At 36.6% G+C, this 19,838-nt stretch overlaps 1 protein-coding gene across 1 annotated transcript in view; it reads left to right on the forward strand.

Annotated features, from left to right (window-relative positions):
- The window catches only part of AGPS (alkylglycerone phosphate synthase), a 143,709-nt gene that overhangs the window by 22,518 nt on the left and 101,353 nt on the right, over positions 1 to 19,838 (forward strand). Inside the window, exon 2 of the mRNA XM_007190415.2 lies at positions 13,688 to 13,777. Within this exon, the coding sequence (XP_007190477.2) occupies positions 13,688 to 13,777 (90 nt within the window). The remainder of the gene's footprint in view (positions 1 to 13,687; positions 13,778 to 19,838) is intronic.

The following is a 19,838-nucleotide window of genomic DNA, read 5'->3' on the forward strand; positions in this document are numbered from 1 at the left end:
CCTCTTGGAACAGAGAGAAACTGCCCTGAGACTTAAGGTCTGAGCAGCGTATTTGCTTCAAGTTCAGAGTTGTGGTAATCACAGCCCTTTAGTTCATGGCATTTGCCTATGAACAGATGTGAGGCCTCTTTTATTTTTATTTCCTCAATCTCTGATTTCTAATCCCATCTCCCCCCCCCCACCATGGGCACCCATGAATGTTCTTAAATATATGTGTATGTGTTTTATAAAATATGCAGTATTATTTAGTGTGTGTATTTTTATTTGCTTAAATTGTATTATGGCATATAGATCATATTGTTTCTCCTTTTGTGTTCACTACTATTTAAAGAAGTCTCTTCATGTTTCTGTATATATATCTATCTCCCTCTCTGCTTCTGATTGCTGCATAGTATGTCAGGGAATTTACTTACCACTCATCCAATCCTTTAGTGATGCCTCCAGCTACTCTTACAAATAATTCTCCAGAGAATATATCACACATGTTTCCTTATGGAACTGTGTGTGAATTCCTCCCAAATGTATACCCAGTAGCTGTATAGTTTGGCCATAGAAATGCCATTACTTATGAAAAGTTAGCATACCATTGCTCTGTGGAGTGGTTTACCAGTAATGCTTTTCTGTTCCTCTTTTCCATGTTCTTGCTGACAACTTTCTGTGTCTAAAGTCTTATATTTTATCCATTTTACACTATCACATTGGATAAAATTAGAAAATTGATTGACTTATTACATGGAAGGGCCAAATTTTTATTATGGCAACTAGAATTTTAATTTAGGGGATATTGAGGGAAGATTGAAATTCCTGTTGAAGTTCACAGTGTTGCATGATAATGTCCAGGTTTTGCAAGGAGAAGCACACTGTTGTCCTGTTGGGCACGGATGTTATCTTGTTGACCTGTCCAGAAACCTGATCTTGTTAGGGTCCTGGAATCAATCGTAGTTAAGTAGTTTGACTTGTGTTAGCTACCTTCACTAGTGACCAAAGTTAGAGTGCCAATAGACAAACTCATGATGAAAAAATAAAATTGTCAAGCCCCCTGGACATTTCAGTTGGCCAGTTTTTCTCTGTAGGAAATAAAGTATAGTTAGAAGAGTTAGTGAGTTTTATATCAGGGCAAGAGGAAATATTCTGATTCAGATGTTTGATAGTGTCAAGCTTTCAGAGCCTGATGGCATTTATCTTTTTTCTAAGTCAAATTTTTTAACAGTCTTAGAACTGCAAGATTTGTTGTAGCAGTGTAAATTAAGTGGTGGTTATCTATCCATGTCTTCTGTTTGAGTTTTTATATTCTTTTTTTTGTAAAGGGGCTTTCTTTTATAGTATGCATAAATTATTACACTTATAACTAAGCTACTTGGATTAACAACTAACTATTTGAAAGGGGATTAGTTGCACTGTTAGATTGAGACAATAAGCATTGTAAATAGTTGTATGGGAGTTTTGCTATTTAGTTTTTAGAAATAATTTTGTAGGACCTGTAGACTAGATGTGACCATGGTTTTAAATGTATTTTAAAACATATACATTTTAAATTAAATTTAGAATTAAACAGTATTCTGCAGATTTCTCTCCTCATTAGGCCTTTATATTGCTAATGGGAACTCAGCTTCAATTTATTTATTTATTTATTTGGCTGTGTTGGATCTTCGTTGCCATGGGAGGGCTTTCTCTAGTTGTGGCAAGTGGGGGCCACTCTTCATCGCAGTGTGTGGGCCTTTCACTGTCGCGGCCTCTCTTGTTGCGGGGCACAGGCTCCAGACGCGCAGGCTCAGTAGTTGTGGCTCACGGGCCTAGTTGCTCCACGGCATGTGGGATCTTCCCAGACTAGGGCTTGAACCCATGTACCCTGCATTGGCAGGCAGATTCTCAACCACTGCGCCACCAGGGAAGCCCCTCAATTTTTTAAAATAAAAGAAGCTAGTAGGAAGATTGTTTCATTTATAGGTATTTTTTGGTAGCATATCTTCTCAGGGAAATATTTATTTTATTTATCAGATCTTGGTGTCTTTCTCATCACTTTTATTTTTTACTTCACTTTTGTGATTTCCTTTGGATTATTTGGGTCTTAAAGTAATTAAACACATTACCAGTTAATGAGGATTTTAATTAGCACCAAAAACTCTTTGAAAGATCAAAAAAAAATTTTTTTAACTTCTACAGATTATAATACATATGGAATTAATTTGAATTTAACTGATACTGAGCTTTGTTAGTAGAAATCCAGCATTGGGGCTTAAGTTTCATACTTCAGTTTTTATTTTTCAAAAGCTCTGAGATCATATGATCTCTTTCTCATTGTTTAAATTAGAAAATGTAGATAACAATTTGGTTTTTTATCTGAACTGAGCAGTGAAGTATCTTGTATTAGAATTTTGATTTTTGGAATTATATTGGAAATATATATTTTTTTTAGTTATCAGCTAGCTGAACTTTTTTTTATTGCTAACCTCAAATAAAAGTAGCTCAAAGCATATTTTCCTTTTCTTTATTTTCCAGTGAAAACTATCATGATTAGAAATAGTAATGATAGGAACTATGCATTTATATTGGGATGCTTGCAACCTGTAATAGTGCTTAGAAAAATAGTGATGTGATGAAGAAGAGGTTCCTTTAAATCACTAGTAGAGGAATAGTAATCTGACTTAATCTATGTTTGTACAGAGACATAAAAATGAAAATTTCCCATTTTAAGAATAAAGAAAGGAACGCTATGGTTTTGATAAAGATAATGTTAAATATAAAATTTCAGTTAAAAAATGTGCAAAAATCAGCACTGGGAAATGCAGAATAGTGAGTATGTATAGCATGGGAGAATACTGCCACCTTGTGTACGTGTGGTGCTATTTTAATGTCTCCTTTTTCTTTTGTTATGCCAGCTAATACAGTGTGCTTTTTCACTATTTGATACTGTGGTCAGATGTGTAAATGTGTAAAACATGGACTTGTGTGTGTGTGTGTAGTAAAATCAATCCAGCTTTTCTTGTTTCTTGGCGGGGAGGGAGGGGAGTCTTATATCTTGAAGACATTAAATTTGTAGTTAGCTCTAAGAAGTGGAAAGTGTGAGAGATCAGTCTGGTTAGTTGATTTCTATGGTTAGTTGAGAATTGAATTCTTTTATTCGAATCTTATGGAAAGTTGGTGATTCTTTGATCATTCTTCATTTCGGGAGTGCTTTGGAATCATTATGCTGAATGGCAGAATTCATTATCCTATAGATAAAGGGAGTACAAGTCATTGGGTATCCTAATACAACCAGATTCCTTGATTCTTAAATGTTTTCCTTTAGGTCAAGTGCAGAATAATGATTATAATAATAACATGTAATAGTGCTTAGAAAAATACGAATGCGATGAAGAAGAGGTTCCTTTAAATCATTTTAGTTACCTGAGAGCATGACTTAGTGGGTTTCGAATATTACCTCTCTGAAGAGAAAGAATGACAAGATTGGGAGTTCACTTTCTGACGCTCACAACTAACTTAACTGTGTAATCATGAGTACTTCTCTGGGCACACATTTCTTCATCTGAAAAATGAGCAATTGAACTGGATGGTTTCTAAGGACCTTTTTAGTTTTAGAATTCTATGACTATGTAAAGTTTTACTCTAATTTTTAAAATGTTAATGCTATAAAATGTCCTTGAGTGTACTCATTACATTCTTCTATATAAGAAGTTATTTTAAAGTTTATAAAGTAATCACATAGTTAAGTTTAACTGTCATAGAAAATATTAGTAATTTGAAGGGATACGTGTATATAAAAGTTTAAAACCAGAAGCCTAGGAAATTTGCCTATGTTTTATTTAATGTGTGGGGTACTTTGAAAATAACAGAAAATTGGTTTGGGGGTAATCTAGATTTTAATTACATACTACTTAAGCAACATAACATTGTTTTTTTAAGGCACAAATGCATTACAAATGCCTGTATTTCAACTTCCGGGAAGCTTCCAAAAGTTGGTATAAGTATGGTAAGGCCTATATCATAGGCAGAATTTTCTGATTGAGATGACAAGAAAGAAAAAGGTACCTTAGCCTACAGTTAAAAACTTGGAGGTTCTTTAAGATATTACCCAACTGAAAATTTAAGTTCCAGAGTCTTGAGTATGTAAATCTCTTCATTTTTCAGTGTACAGCAGCAGATATTTCCTGCTTATTTCCTTGATTCATTTTTCTCATGAAGTGTTAAGAGTGAGCACATGTAATCACGTTTACTTTGAGGCCATCTGGGAATAATTTTTTAAAATTCTAAGCATAATTTTAAGGAAAATGATTCTCATTGTTAAGCTATGTAAACCTGCCAAATTCAACATCTGTACTGAAATAATTTCCCGTGCTTAGTGATTGTAATACCAAGGCAAAATGACTATATTGGTATTTTTGCATTTATTTTGTATAATATGAAACTATTCTTTTATAGAGTACAGACTTCATGACAAATGTTTAAATTCACTAATAAAATTCATTGCATATACAAAAATGTATGCACATATTATGAAATATTAAGTAAAGATGTTAACTAGAATGTACATATTCTCATGTAAATTATTATGGAAACATAATAAAAATAAAATATTAAGTAAATTATATTCAGAAAAGTTAAGAGAATATAATCATGAAAAAAGCAAAGTGGACAATAACCTAATCTGTTCTTACAAAGTGTAAACTTAAGAAAACAAGTGCAGGCCTCTATAAAAACCCAAAAGGATGGGGTTTGGAGAACTCCCAGGTCAGTGAACACGTGGAGATTTGGTCAGAGTTTTGGGCCTGGAGAGAGCACGGCCGCTCCGTGCCCCTCCCCCCATGCCTTGCCTTATGCACCTCTTCCATTGGATGTTCACCTGTATCCTTTATCATAACTTGTAATAAACTGCTAAAAGAAAAAGAGGACAGCAATAATAACAACAACAGAGAAACATTCTGCATGATAAAAAGCCATCTCTTGGCTGGCAAAGACCCAAATAGTCTACCCCTGGGAAGCCTGTTTTGCATTTGCAGCAAGGGGGCATTGAGGTAAGAATACTATACAGGCCAGAGGGAGGGGGGGAAAGTTTAGGAGTTGAGCAATGAAGATTAAAGAGCATGAGGAGATCTCAGAGACCAGTGGAATAAAGGCCTTTTGCATATGAAGATCAGGTGACAAGTTAACTGGCTACCAGCCTCCAAATCAATATGCTCTTTCATGCCGTGTGGCTCACAGGGTCTTGGTGCTCCGGCCGGGTGTCAGGCCTGAGCCTCTACGGTGGGAGAGCCAAGTTCAGGACAGTGGTCCACCAGAGACCTCCCAGCCCCCTGTAATATCAAACAGTGAAAACTCTCCCAGAGATCTCCATCTCAACACTAAGACCCAGCTCCACTCAACGACCAGCAAGCTACAGTGCTGGACACCCTATGCCAAACAACTAGCAAGACAGGAACACAACCCTACCCATTAGCAGAAAGGCTGCCTAAAATCATAATAAGTTTAGAGACACCCCAAAACACACCACCGGATGTGGTGCTGGCCACTAGAAGGACAAGATCCAGCCTCATCCACCAGAACACAGGCACCAGTCCCCTCCACCAGGAAACCTACACAACCCACTGGACCAACCTTACCCACTGGGGACAGACACCAAAAACAACGGGAACTACGAACCTGCAGCCTGCGAAAAGGAGACCCCAAACGCAGTAAGTTAAGCAAAATGAGAAGACAGAGAAATACACAGCAGATGAAGGAGCAAGCCCACCAGACCAAACAAATGAAGAGGAAATAGGCAGTCTACATGAAAAAGAATTCAGAGAAATGATAGTAAAGATGATCCAAAATCTTGGAAATAGAATGGAGAAAATACAAAAAACGTTTAACAAGGACCTCGAAGAACTAAAGAGCAAACAAACAATGATGAACAACACAATAAATGAAATTAAAAATTCTCTAGAAGGAATCAATAGCAGAATAACTGAGGCAGAAGAACGGAGAAGTGACCTGGAAGATAAAGTAGTGGAAATAACTACCACAGGGCAGCATAAAGAAAAAAGAATGAAAGGAATTGAGGACAGTCTCAGAGACCTCTGGGACAACATTAAATGCACCAACATTCGAATTATAGAGGTCCCAGAAGAAGAAGAGGAAAAAAAAGGGACTGAGAAAATATTTGAAAAGATTATAGTTGAAAACTTTCCTAATATGGGAAAGGAAATAGTCCATCAAGTCCAAGAAGTGCAGAGTCCCATACAGGATAAATTCAAGGAGAAACACGCCAAGACACATATTAATCAAACTATCAAAAATTAAACACAATGGAAAAATATTAAAAGCAGCAAGGGAAAAGCAGCAAATAACATACAAGGGAATCCCCAAGGTTAACAGCTGATCTTTCAGGAGAAACTCTGCAAGCCAGAAGGGAGTGGCAGGACATATTTAAAGTGATGAAAGGGAAAAACCTACAACCAAGATTACTCTACCCAGCAAGGATCTCATTCAGATTTGATGGAGAAATTAAAACCTTTACAGACAAGCAAAAGCTAAGAGAATTCAGCAGCACCAAACCAGCTTTACAACAAATGCTAAAGGAACTTCTCTAGGCAGGAAGCACAAGAGAAGGAAAAGACCTTCAATAACAAACTCAAAACAATTAAGAAAATGGTAATAGGAACATACATATGGATAATTACCTTAAATGTAAATGGATTAAATGCTCCAACCAAAAGACATAGACTGGCTGAATGGATACAAAAACAAGACCCGTATATATGCTGTCTACAAGAGACCCACTTCAGACCTAGGGACACATACAGACTGAAAGTGAGGGGACGGAAAAAGATATTCCATGCAAATGGAAATCAAAAGAAAGCTGGAGTAGCAATTCTCATATCAGACAAAATAGACTTTAAAATAAAGATTATTACAAGAGACAAAGAAGGACACTACATAATGATCAAGGGATCAATCCAAGAAGAAGATATAACAATTGTAAATATTTATGCACCCAACACAGGAGCACCTCAATACATAAGGCAAATGCTAACAGCCATAAAAGGGGAAATTGACAGTAACACAATCATAGTGGGGGATTTTAACACCCCACTTTCACCAATGGACTGATCATCCAAAATGAAAATAAGGAAACACAAGCTTTAAATGACACATTAAACAAGATGGACTTAATTGATACTTACAGGACATTGCATCCAAAAACAACAGAATACACTTCCTTCTTGAGTGCTCATGGAACATTCTCCAGGATAGATCATATGTGGGTCACAAATCAAGCCTTGGTAAATTTAAGAAAATTGAAATCGTATCAAGTATCTTTTCTGACCACAATGCTATGAGACTAGATATCAATTACAGGAAAAAAATCTGTAAAAAATACAAACACATGGAGGCTAAACAGTACACTACTAAATAACCAAAAGATCACTGAAGAAACAAAAAAATACCTAGTAACAAATGACAATGAAAACATGACGACCCAAAACCTATGGGATGCAGCAAAAGCAGTTCTAAGAGGGAAGTTTACAGCAGTACAATCCTACCTCAAGAAACAAGAAACATCTAAAATAAACAACCTAACCTTACACCTAAAGCAATTAGAGAAAGAAGAACAAAAAAACCCCAAAGTTAGCAGAAGTAAAGAAATCATAAAGATCAGAGCAGAAACAAATGAAATAGAAATGAAGGCAATGATAGCAAAGATCAATAAAACTAAAGTCTGGTTCTTTGAGAAGATAAACAAAATTGATAAACCATTAGCCAGACTCATAAAGAAAAAAAGGGAAAAGACTCAAATCAATAGAATTAGAAATGAAAAAGGAGAAGTAACAACAGATACTGCAGAAATACAAAGGATCATGAGAGATTACTACAAGCAACTGTATGCCAATAAAATGGAGAATGTGGAAGAAATGGACAGATCTTTAGAAAAGCACAACCTTCTGAGACTGAACCAGGAAAAAATAGAAAAGATAAACAGACCAATCAGAAGCACTGAAATTGATACTGTGATTAAAAATCTTCCAAAAAATAAAGCCCCAGGACCAGATGGCTTCACAGGTGAATTCTATCAAACATTTAAACAAGAGCTAACACCTATCCTTCTTAAGCTCTTCTAAAATATAGCAGAGGGCGGAACATTCCAAAACTCATTCTATGAGGTCACCATCAACCTGATGCCAAAACCAGACAAAGATGTCACAAAAAAAGAAAACTACAGGCCAGTATCACTGATGAACATAGATGCAAAAATCCTCAACAAAATACTAGCAAACAGAATCCAACAGCATATTAAAAGGATCATACATCATGATCAAGTGGGGTTTATCACAGGAATGCAGGGATTGTTCAATATATGCAAATCAGTCAATGTGATACACCATATTAACAAATTAAAGGAGAAAAACCATATGATCATCTCAATAGATGCAGAAAAAGCTTTTGACGAAATTCAACACCCATTTATGATAAAGACCCTCCAGAAAGTAGGCAGAGAGGGAACTTACCTCCACATAATAAAGGCCATATACGACAAACCAACAGCCAACGTCCTTCTCAGTGGTGAAAAACTGAAATCATTTCCACTAAGATCAGGAACAAGACAAAGTTGCCCACTCTCACCACTATTATTCAAAAACTATTATAGTTTTGGAAGTTTTAGCCACAGCAATCAGAGGAGAAAAAGATGTAAAAGGAATCCAAATTGGAAAAGAAGAAGTAAAGTTGTCACTGTTTGCAGATGACATGATACTATACATAGAGAATCCCAAAGATGCTACCAGAAAACTACTAGAGCTAATCGTGAACTTGGTAAAGTAGCAGGATACAAAATTAATGCACAGAAATCTCTTGCATTCCTATGCACTAATGATGAAAAATCTGAAAGAGAAATTAAGGAAACACTTCCATTTACCACTGCAACAAAAAGAATAAAATACCTAGGAATAAACCTACCTAGGGAGACAAAAGACCTGTATGCAGAAAACTATAAAACACGGATGAAAGAAATTAATGACGATACAAACAGATGGAGAGATATACCATGTTCGTGTATTGGAAGAATCAACATTGTGAAAATGACTATACTACCCAAAACAATCTACAGATTCAGTGCAATCCCTATCAAACTACCAATGGCATTTTTCACAGAACTAGAACAAAACCTTTCACAGTTTTGTATGAAAACACAAAAGACCCCGAGAAAGAAACACAAAGCTGGAGGAATCAGGCTCCCTGACTTCAGACTATACTGCAAAGCTACAGTAATCAAGGCAGTATGGTACTGGCACAAAAACAGAAATATAGATCAATGGAACAGGAGAGAAAGCCCAGAGATAAACCCACGCACATACGGTCACCTTATTTTTGATAAAGGAGGCAAGAGTATACAATGGGCACAGTGTATACTTTTTTTTTTAATTAATTGATTTATTTATGGCTGTGTTGGGTCTTTGTTGCTGTGCGTGGTCTTTTTCTAGTTGTGGCAAGTGGGGGCTACTCTTTGTTGTGGTGCACGGGCTTCTCATTGTGTTGGCTTCTCTTTGTTGTGGAGCATGGGCTCGAGGTGTGCGGGCTTAGTAGTTGTGGCTTGCAGGCTCTAGAGCGCAGGCTCAGTAGTTGTGGCGCAGGGCTTAGTTGCTCCACGGCATGTGGGATCTTCCCGGACCAGGGCTCAAACCCATATCCCCTGCATTGGCAGGCGGATTCTTAACCACTGCGTCTCCAGTATACAATGGAGAAAAGACAGCCTCTTCAATAAGTGGTGCTGGGGAAACTGGACAGCTGCATGTAAAAGAATGAAATTAGAACACTGCCTAACACCATACACAAAAATAAACTGAAAATGGATTAAAGACCTAAATGTAAGGCCAGAGACTATAAAACTCTTAGAGGAAAACATAGGCAGAACACTCTATGACATAAATCACAGCAAGATCCTTTTTGACCCACCTCCTCGAGAAATGGAAATAAAAACAAAAATAAACAAATGGACTTAATGAAGCTTAAAAGCTTTTGCACAGCAAAGGAGACCATAAACAAGACCAAAAGAAAACCCTCAGAATGGGAGAAAATATTTGCAAATGAAGCAACTGACAAAGGATTAATCTCCAAAATACACAAGCAGCTCATGCAGCTCAATATCAAAAAAGCAAACAACCCAATCCAAAAATGGGCAGAAGACCTAAATAGACATTTTTCCAAAGAAGATATACAGATTGCCAATAAACACATGAAAGGATGCTCAACATCACTAATAATTAGAGAAATGGAAATCAAAAGTACAATGAGGTATCACCTCACACCAGTCATAATGGCCATCATCAAAAAATCTACAAACAGTAAATGCTGGAGAGGGTGTGGAGAAAAGGGAACCCTCTTGCGCTGTTGGTGGGAATGTAAATTGATACAACCACTATGGAGAGCTGTATGGAGGTTCCTTAAAAAACTAAAAATAGAGCTACCATATGACCCAGCAATCCCACTACTGGGCATATACCTTGAGAAAACCATAATTCAAAGAGTCATGTGCCACAATGTTCATTGCAGCTCCATGTACAGTAGCCAGGACATGGAAGCAACCTAAGTGTCCATCTACAGATGAATGGATAAAGAAGATGTGGCACACATATACAATGGAATATTACTCAGCTATATAAAGAAGTGAAATTGAGTTATTTGTAGTGAGGTGGATGGACCTAGAGTTTGTCATACAGAGTGAAGTAAGTCAGAAAGAGAAAAACATACCATATACTAACACATATATATGGAATCTAAAAAAAAAAAAAAAGGTTCTGATGAACCTAGGGGCAGGACAGGAATAAAGACACAGACGTAGAGAGTGGACTTTAGGACATGGAGAGGGGGAAGGGTAAGCTGGGATGAAGTGAGAGAGTAGCATTGACATATATACACTACCAAATGTAAAATAGATAGCTAGTGGGAAGCAGCTGCATAGCAAAGGGAGATCAGCTTGGTGCTTTGTGTCCACCTAAAGGGGTGGGATAGGGAGTAGGGAGGGTGGGAAGGAGACACAAGAGGGAGGAGATATGGGGATATATGTATACATATAGCTGATTCACTTTGTTATGCAGCATCAAGTAACACAGCATTGTAATGCAATTATACTCCAATAAAGATGTGGAAAAAAAATAAAACAAGTGGATTAGTGACATGTCATTAGTCATGAGATTTTTCTGTAGAGAGTTTTTCCAGAAGCTCTCTTTTGAAACCTCCCTCTACAGTGAGGTAGAATTGTGAAATAAGAAAATATTGAATGATAGTTTATAACAGACTCATCTACAAATCTAATCTCTGGATTTGTTACTCTTTAAGATGTTTTTGAGGGCTTCCCTGGTGGCTCAGTTGTGAACAATCTGCCTGCCAATGCAGGGGATACGAGTTCAATCCCTGGTCCGGGAAGATCCTACATGTGGCAGAGCAACTAAGCCCGTGTGCCACATCTACTCAGCCCGTGCGTCACAAGTACTGAAGCCTGCACGCCCTAGAGCACGTGCTCCACAACAAGAGAAGCCACTGCAATGAGAAGCCCACGCACCGCAACGAAAAGTAGCCCCCGCTCACCGCAACTAGAGAGAGGCCGCATGTAGCAAGAAAGACCCAGTGTGGCAATAAATAAATAAATAGATAGATAGTTGGATCGTGATGTTTTTGAACAGTATGTGTTTGTATAGGAAATTTAGTTTTTATTGTTAGTAAAGTCTCATTTTAAAGAGAGCATTCCTAGTTTCTTTTTTCTTAATTTTATGTATAGATGGGGATTTCATTACATAATTAATGATTGTATTTGGTTCATTTGTATCGTGTTAGTGTTCTACTTGTTTGAAAAGCCCTTGAACCGGAAGAAGAATTATGGTTGTAATAAAAAATTTGCTTGCTTGTCAGTAGTCATTTTCTTCCTATTTTCTTCCTTGAGAATTATGGAGAATTAGAACACTTTTTATTTTTTATTTATTCAGTTGTTTTTTTGGCTGTGTTGGGTCTTCGTTGCTGCACGTGGGCTTTCTCTGGTAGAGGTGAGCAGGGGCTACTCTTCATTGCGGTGCACGGGCTTCTCACTGCGGTGGCTTCTCTTGTTGCCGAGCTCTGGCTCTAGGCATGCGGGCTTCAGTAGTTGTGGCACGTGGGCTCAGTAGTTGTGGCTCGCAGGCTCTAGAGCACAGGCTCAGTAGTTTTGGCGCACAGACTTAGTTGCTCCGCGGCATGTGGGATCTTCCCGGACCAGGGCTCCAACCTGTGTCCTCTGCATTGGCAGGCGGATTTTTAACCACTGTGCCACCAGGGAATCCCTAGAACACTTTTTAATAGTACGTCTTTGTTTATTTTGAAATTTCATTAAAAAATTGAGGTAAAATTGACGTGTAACATTATACTAGTTTTAGGTGTACAGCTTAGTGATTCGATATTTGTGTATATTGTGAATTTATCACTGTAATAAGTCTAGTTAACATTTATCACCACACATAGTTACAGAGTTCTTTCTTACGATGTATTTTCAAGTATTTTCATCATAAACTACTTCATTGAATTTGCAGTAAGAAGATTCACCATCAGTTTATTTCAGTGGCCCAAGTGTACTAGGGCACCATGCTAAAATATGTATTAAATGCTGACACAGTAGTTCAGTGTGGTTGCTTTTTGTGTTCTGCATGGGTCCAAACCAATCTAATTCTTTTGTAATGTGTAAAATTGAATGAGTGAGTGATTGATTTTGATGAAAACAATTCTTTTTTTTGGCTGTGTTGGGTGTTCGTTTCTGTGCGAGGGCTTTCTCCAGTTGTGGCAAGCGGGGGCCACTCTTCATCGCAGTGCATGGGCCTCTCACTATCGTGGACTCTCTTGTTGTGGAGCACAGGCTCCAGACGTGCAGGCTCAGTAGTTGTGGCTCACAGGCCTAGTTGCTCCGCGGCATGTGGGATCTTCCCAGACCAGGGCTCGAACCCATGTCCCCTGCATCGGCAGGCAGATTCTCAACCACTGCGCCACCAGGGAAGCCCCGGAAACGATTTTTAAAACTATGAAATACTGGCATTTTGGAAATTAAAGATAACATTGTTTTGGAACATTGAAAACAGGTATGGTCATTAACTGTTATGTTAATGTTAATATGTAGATTAAGGTAGATGTTGGCATTTACATAGAAGTTGAAGGATTTAGAATGTTTGTAAACCGAGTGTTCAGATTTTTAAGCTACTTTATTGAAAGTGCCTGCTACTGGTAGTGTCAGTGCTAGTGAACCTACTTTGTAAATTGGTCTTTTTCATTCTAGCAGAAGATTAATAATTGCGATTTTTCTAATATATGAAAAAACTTGTTTCCTGTTAAGTAAATTTTATTTTAGTTGCAAAATATTTTAGGCCGTCGTATAATATAAACTCAATAATGTGCAAAATGAAGCATATTTATACTCTAAGAATATTTTTCTCCTTCTCCTTCCTTTTTCCTTTGAATGCGTTAAATTTAGTGGTTGTAGCCCTTTGTGAACCAGGTGCTGCTCATCAGAGTGATTCTATATTTAGAAATATTAATGTATAGACATTTTAATATATATTCATTTTATTTAAAGCAACATAATATTAGTGGAATAAGGTCTTTTGTTAAATGATTGTGAAAGTTAATAGTCAATGATGCAGTGTTCAGTTTTGAGATGTTTAGTATAGATCTCATTTATGTATATTTTTCTGATTATTAGGCAAGAAGTTATGAAATGGAATGGATGGGGATATAATGATTCCAGGTTCTTCTTCAATAAGAAAGGACAAGTTGAGTTGACTGGGAAAAGGTAACTGGTTTTTTCTTTGTTTTATTCCTTTTATTTCTCTTTCTCTGAAAAATTTTAAACATAAATAACAAATATAATGTGAAATAATAGACATACATAAAAAATAGGATAATAGAATGACTCCCCCCTTGTTTTAAAAGTTATTAACATTTTACCATAATTGCTTTTCTTTTTCTGTTACGTATCAAATTCTGACATTGTCATGTCACTTCTAAATACTTATATATGTATCCCTTTAAAAAATAAGGACCTAATATAATATAACCAATCATATAATACTATTATCATACTCCCCCAAATAACAGAAATTTTTTAATATCTGGTTATTCACATTCACATTTCTCTGTCTAAAAAATATCATTCTGTAGGTAGTTTGAATCAGGATCCAAAAAGGTTTGCAGTTACCCACCATCTAATCTGCACGACATCAGCTTGTTCAAAGTAACTCTTTGTTTAAGACTGGAAATATAATTTTGCTTGGGTTATTATGGAAGGTGAACATTATGGAAGGTCCTTGTGAATATAGTATTTTTAAAATTAGTTTTCTGAGGTATATTAGGGAAGAAGTGATGAAGAAAGATCAGTCATTTGTGTGGTAACTTTCACATTCTGAAATATTTTTGGTAATAATGTTGATAAGAATTCTAAAGAATATTTGTATTGTTACTGTTACAGATGTAGACAGAATTATAAAATGAGTTCTTAATTGATTTTAAGCAACATTGACCCTGCCGAAGCTGGTGTTTTGGGTTTGTCTATTGAATTTTGATATAACTTGGAAGGACAGTGAGTACAAATACAAAATATTTAAATGTGGCTCTGAAAATAATTAAAAATTGAGACTAGGTAAAAAATTGGATTAGGTATATCATGAATCTGTTCCAGTATTGCACTTTGACTTCATATCTATTGGGCATTAATATACTTGTTTTTAGAACAAGTATATGGTATATCAGTATATTGAAATATCAGCAAGAAAAGTTTTCTTTGGAGAAATTCTTTTTCTTTACAACATAACCATTCCATTTTTGTTTTTAACTTAAACGTACTTCGTACCTGAAACAAAACCTCAAGAATGGTAATTAGTAACTAATTTTAATGAAGGTGTGAAGATGTACACTTTACATTTGCTTTTTAATAGGAAAAATAATTATCTGCATTCTCATTCCCATTCTTTAGTGTGACTGGACAGCATGTTGGCGGAGGCTTAGTTGAAAAATTGTGTAATTCAGGTAGAAGGAATTTCTGGTTAAAATTAAATTTACCAGTGTTCTGAACATTGAGTCTTTTATGTTTTAAATAGAATAATGTCTAATACAGTAGAAACTTGTCATGTAGAGATTGGCTTTACAGAATCTTCAGGGGGGGAAAAGTGAATCTTCTGAACTTAGAAAACCAACTTCCTCTCTTCTTAGATACTGTCTTCATTTCTCTCTTTCTCTCTCTCTGGACCTTGAAGTTATAGCGTCTTTGTTTTATGTGAGGGGGCAAATAGGCACTTGTGCACTGTGCCATTGAAAGCATAAGATACCTACTGTCTTCTGTAGTGTACTGTAGGCTATGCATTGGTTTATGTTAGCAGTGTATGTGTGTGAAGTGAATGATTAGTCATAGGAAGTGTCACAATTATTTATACCTTAGTGTATGAACTCTTATACCCATGGGTTTAGAATCTGGCTCTTATTTTGGGTGTTCTGGCCCTTGGCTTGCCAGTTTTCCCAGAGAGGATCAGATTGTAGGTGGCTGATACATGTGCGACACTCATAAGATACTAAAAAAAAAATTAGAACCCCAGTGTGTTCACTTATGATTAGATTATTTCTCTTTCAGGATGTAGAATACTTGTTAATGCCCTTCCTGGTATTAAGATATGTAGAAAACAAAATTTGTAATTTATATATTGTTTGGAGAGCATAAATTCAGAGCAAAGGGAATTCAGTGGTCTTGAGAGAGATTTTTATCCAGGTTGTAGTAGAATTAGAGAATTTTTCCGTTGACTTCAGAAGATTACTGCTGCTGCCCCTCCAACCAGAATGGACTTCTTAAAGGCCTCATTTCTTTGCACTGTTGACTCCTGAGTCCAAGTCCAGTGGGGGAGAGGGGAAGAGAACAAGGGTACATCTGACTGGCAGAGCCTGCAAGGGTAACCTTTGCTTCCTACTGAATTATCCATTATCCAGAGGGTAATTCTGCCAACACAGAAATGGAATTTAAATGTTCTAGGATTAAATATGTTATACATAAACTATTTAATAACTGAAACCAAATAACTAAATAATATTCAGTTCTCATTTTGGTGCTTCCAGAAGCACCATTATCTTGCCACAGACAAGATAATAAACTGGATTGAATTGGATCATAGCTTTCTCTGTATCTAGTCTAGTTTCCTAGGGCTAATGATTGAACTAGTAGATTTCTCTGATTTTTTTTTATCAGAAAACATTTAGAAACATTATTTAAGGTAATAATAGCTATTACTTATTGAGTGCCTACTGAGTTAACTTAAAATAACCCTAAGTGGGTAGTGATATGTTCTTAGAAATAATTAGGAGATTGAGTATGAGAGAGGTTAAATAGCTTACTTGAGGTCCGCTGCACAGTGGGAAATTGTGATTAAAAAACAAGTGTTTTAAGCTTCATTTTTGTGCTCGTTCTATTATACTGTGCTAATGAGGTACCATACTCATCCACTGTATTGATTTTATTCTCTTTCCAGTCTCTGGAAGCACTTTACAGGAGCCTTCTACACTCTATACACCAGTACAGTAGAGTTAGTCATATTGTAAAAAGTTATCCTATGACAAAAGTTCCTGTTGCTCCACAGGAGCGTGACGGACAGAAGCGTAAGAAGGTTGTGATATTCCTAAAAGAGAAAATGGAATTTGTGACTAGAAAGGATGAGTACAAGAAAACAATATCAATTCACCATTTTGTATTAATAATATTAGGTTTTAAGGCCAATTTTTGAAATTCTTTGTAAAGACTTTCTATTCCGGCATTGTAATTGACTGAACAAATATAGACCCTTTGCCCTCTATAACCAGGTAGAAAACATGGATAAAATACCACAAGAAAGAAATAATAACAGAGCTGGAAAGAAAGAAAGGGAAATCCTTAGGTGCCAGAAACTAAGAGTGACTCTCAGTGAAAATTTATGGGGGGTTCCCCTATTTCTGATCCACAGAACATTGAAAAGGTAGAAAATTTTTATGAGTAAATGTGGTTGGTTGTCTGTATATATTTTGGGGAGGGTAACTTTTTTTTTTTTTTTTTTTTTAAAGATTTATTTATTTTTTTTTTTATTGATTAATTGATTGATTGATTGCTATGTTGGGTCTTCGTTTCTGTGCTAGGGCTTTCTCCAGTTGTGGCAAGCGGGGGCCACTCTTCATCACGGTGCGCGGGCCTCTCACTGTCACGGCCTCTCTTGTTGCGGAGAACAGGCTCCAGACGCGCAGGCTCAGTAATTGTGGCTCACGGGCCCAGCCGCTCTGCGGCATGTGGGATCTTCCCAGACCAGGGCTCGAACCCGTGTCCCCTGCATTAGCAGGCAGATTCTCAACCACTGCGCCACCAGGGAAGCCCGGGAGGGTAACTTTGACATTTCAAACCCAACCATTAAATTAGAAGCAACTTTAAGCTATTACAGATGTCAGGGAAAAATCATAAGTTTTTCCCTGAGCACAGTCTGTTTTCTGAACAGACTTGTAATTTGTCAGTTTATAAATCCCTAGGTTTATAATCTTGCGATGCTTATTCTTCCTAGATATAGATGAATTGAGTCCTCCTAGGTTTAAGCAGCAGAAGGCAGTACTTCAGAGCTAATGCTATATAGATTTCTGTAAACTAAAAATTTTGAAAAGTGTCATTATTCTTTGACTTTAAAAGCGTTATACATTAATTGGTGCTTTCAAGGCACAAGTTAGTGATTAAGTAGAGAGAATTTGTTTGGGTTTGTTGTACTTTGTATTTTCAGTGGCATAATTTTTAAAGTTTTACCTCCTATAAAAAGCTATTAAATTGGTTAGCAGTTGTGGAACTCACTGAGAATAGATGGTTGCGTCTACTAATATTTTGCTGCCTCTGTGCACTACCCCAGAGTGAGAGTCACCTTATCTTCAGTCACCTTAAGTCCTGATGTGCACTTGCTTCTTGGATATTTATGTCCATAGAGTTTTCTTTCCATTATACAGTGATTTCATTGGTTTTGAAAGTTTGCTCTGGTTCTGTATCTTCTACGATGTAGTCTACTTTGATCTTAAGGAAAGGTGGTAAATTGACCTCACCTTATATTTTACAACAAAAACCATTTCTTTTTTTCTTTTTTTTTTTTTTATAGCTACTTTATTTTATTATTTATTTATATATATATTTTTTTTGGCTGTGTTGGGTCTTCGGTTTGTGCGAGGGCTTTCTCTGGTTACGGCAAGTGGGGGCCACTCTTCATCACGGTGCGGGGACCGCTCTTCATCGCGGTGCGCGGGCCTTTCACTATCGCGGCCCCTCCCGTTGCGGGGCACAGGCTCCAGACGCGCAGGCTCAGTAGTTGTGGCTCACGGGCCCAGCTGCTCCGTGGCATGTGGGATCTTCCCAGACCAGGGCTCGAACCCGTGTCCCCTGCATTAGCAGGCAGATTCTCAACCACTGCGCCACCAGGGAAGCCCACCATTTCTTAAAGTTCTCAAACCAGTCATCAGTTGTGGTAAAGATCTATTCAGTGGTCACCTTGTTTCAACAGTTGGTATGGGCATTTGGCTTTCTGGTAGAAGTTGCATGTTTCCTGCCCATATGTTCACCATACAAATTAAATGTCTTTGTAGCTTTGACTGAACGAGGTTGTAAGTTTCTTAAGAACAGGAGTCATATTGTAATACCAATTCTGTGTGTCCTGCAATGCTTAGTACAGTCTTATGAGTGTTAAATAAATGCTTATTTATAGTTCTGGATGTAAATCCAAATTATTTTGCTGTAAGAATCAAGTCATTCCAAAGCTGTTTCTTATGTTAAATACCTCTAATTCCTTTAACTTTTCTTATGTTTCTTTTCCATTCATTTACTTTTTTGATTTCAGAGTTTTCTCCTTTACCTCATGATACTTTATGAGATTTTTGGGGCCCTTGGCAGTATGCTAGGCTTTATGATTATTAAGTCAAGCTTCTTTTACTGTTTTTCAAATCCCAGGGCATTAGGTGCAAGAAAAAGTACAATTGAAAAGCTTTCATTCTTACATGGAACTCTTTTTGAACTGTGTTAAGTTTTATGCGGGAATTATAGATAATGGAGCAAAGTCTTAAATCCAAGGTTCTGCCAAATAAGATATTTCTTCAGAGTCTGAAATATTGTGCATTCAGCTGTAGAAGTATATTCTGGTTATCTTAACAATAGAACGTAGTTTTTTTGCACATGACAGTAATACCAACCTTGTATCTTTTGGTTCAAGTGTCTTGAAGGGGGTTACCTTTTTATTTTATGGGTAATGTTACTTGTGAATTAAGGGATTCACAAAGGTCCGAATATTATCCTGCCGTGAAGATCAAGAGTCTCCTATATATTACAGAGACCCAAAGTAATTGTATGGTTAAAATATAAGGGCCCAGGATTAAAACCTAATATTTCCAAATTGGCCTTTTTGTAGGACATTATAACACATAGTAGCATATGTGTTATAACCAATTTCCCAGAATTTATACTTTTACTCTCAGGTAAGATGAAGAAAATTTTACATGCTGAATGTCTTAAGTTGTTTTAGCTGTGAGTCTTATACTTTCTTTCATTCCAATTTCTTTAAATTTATGAAAAAGGTATTATTATATAATACTTTAAATATCCCATTTTAGTTTGAATGTTAGCACTTGTGATTTTTTAATATAAAAAAGGAACTTGTTGATTAAAACATTTGTTTATTTTTTTCATTCTACTATTATTTTTGTTTTGCTAACCTTTATGTAAAGATTTATTTGAGAATTTTAGATGGTGTTTTTGTTATATAATATGAAGTCATCATAAGAGGTGATGTCCTCTCAGCCAATGCCGTGTAACTGTTAAAATTACATGACAAAAT

The sequence above is a fragment of the Balaenoptera acutorostrata genome, chromosome 8 (genome assembly GCF_949987535.1).
Source record: "Balaenoptera acutorostrata chromosome 8, mBalAcu1.1, whole genome shotgun sequence".
Taxonomy (NCBI): Eukaryota; Metazoa; Chordata; class Mammalia; order Artiodactyla; family Balaenopteridae; genus Balaenoptera; species Balaenoptera acutorostrata.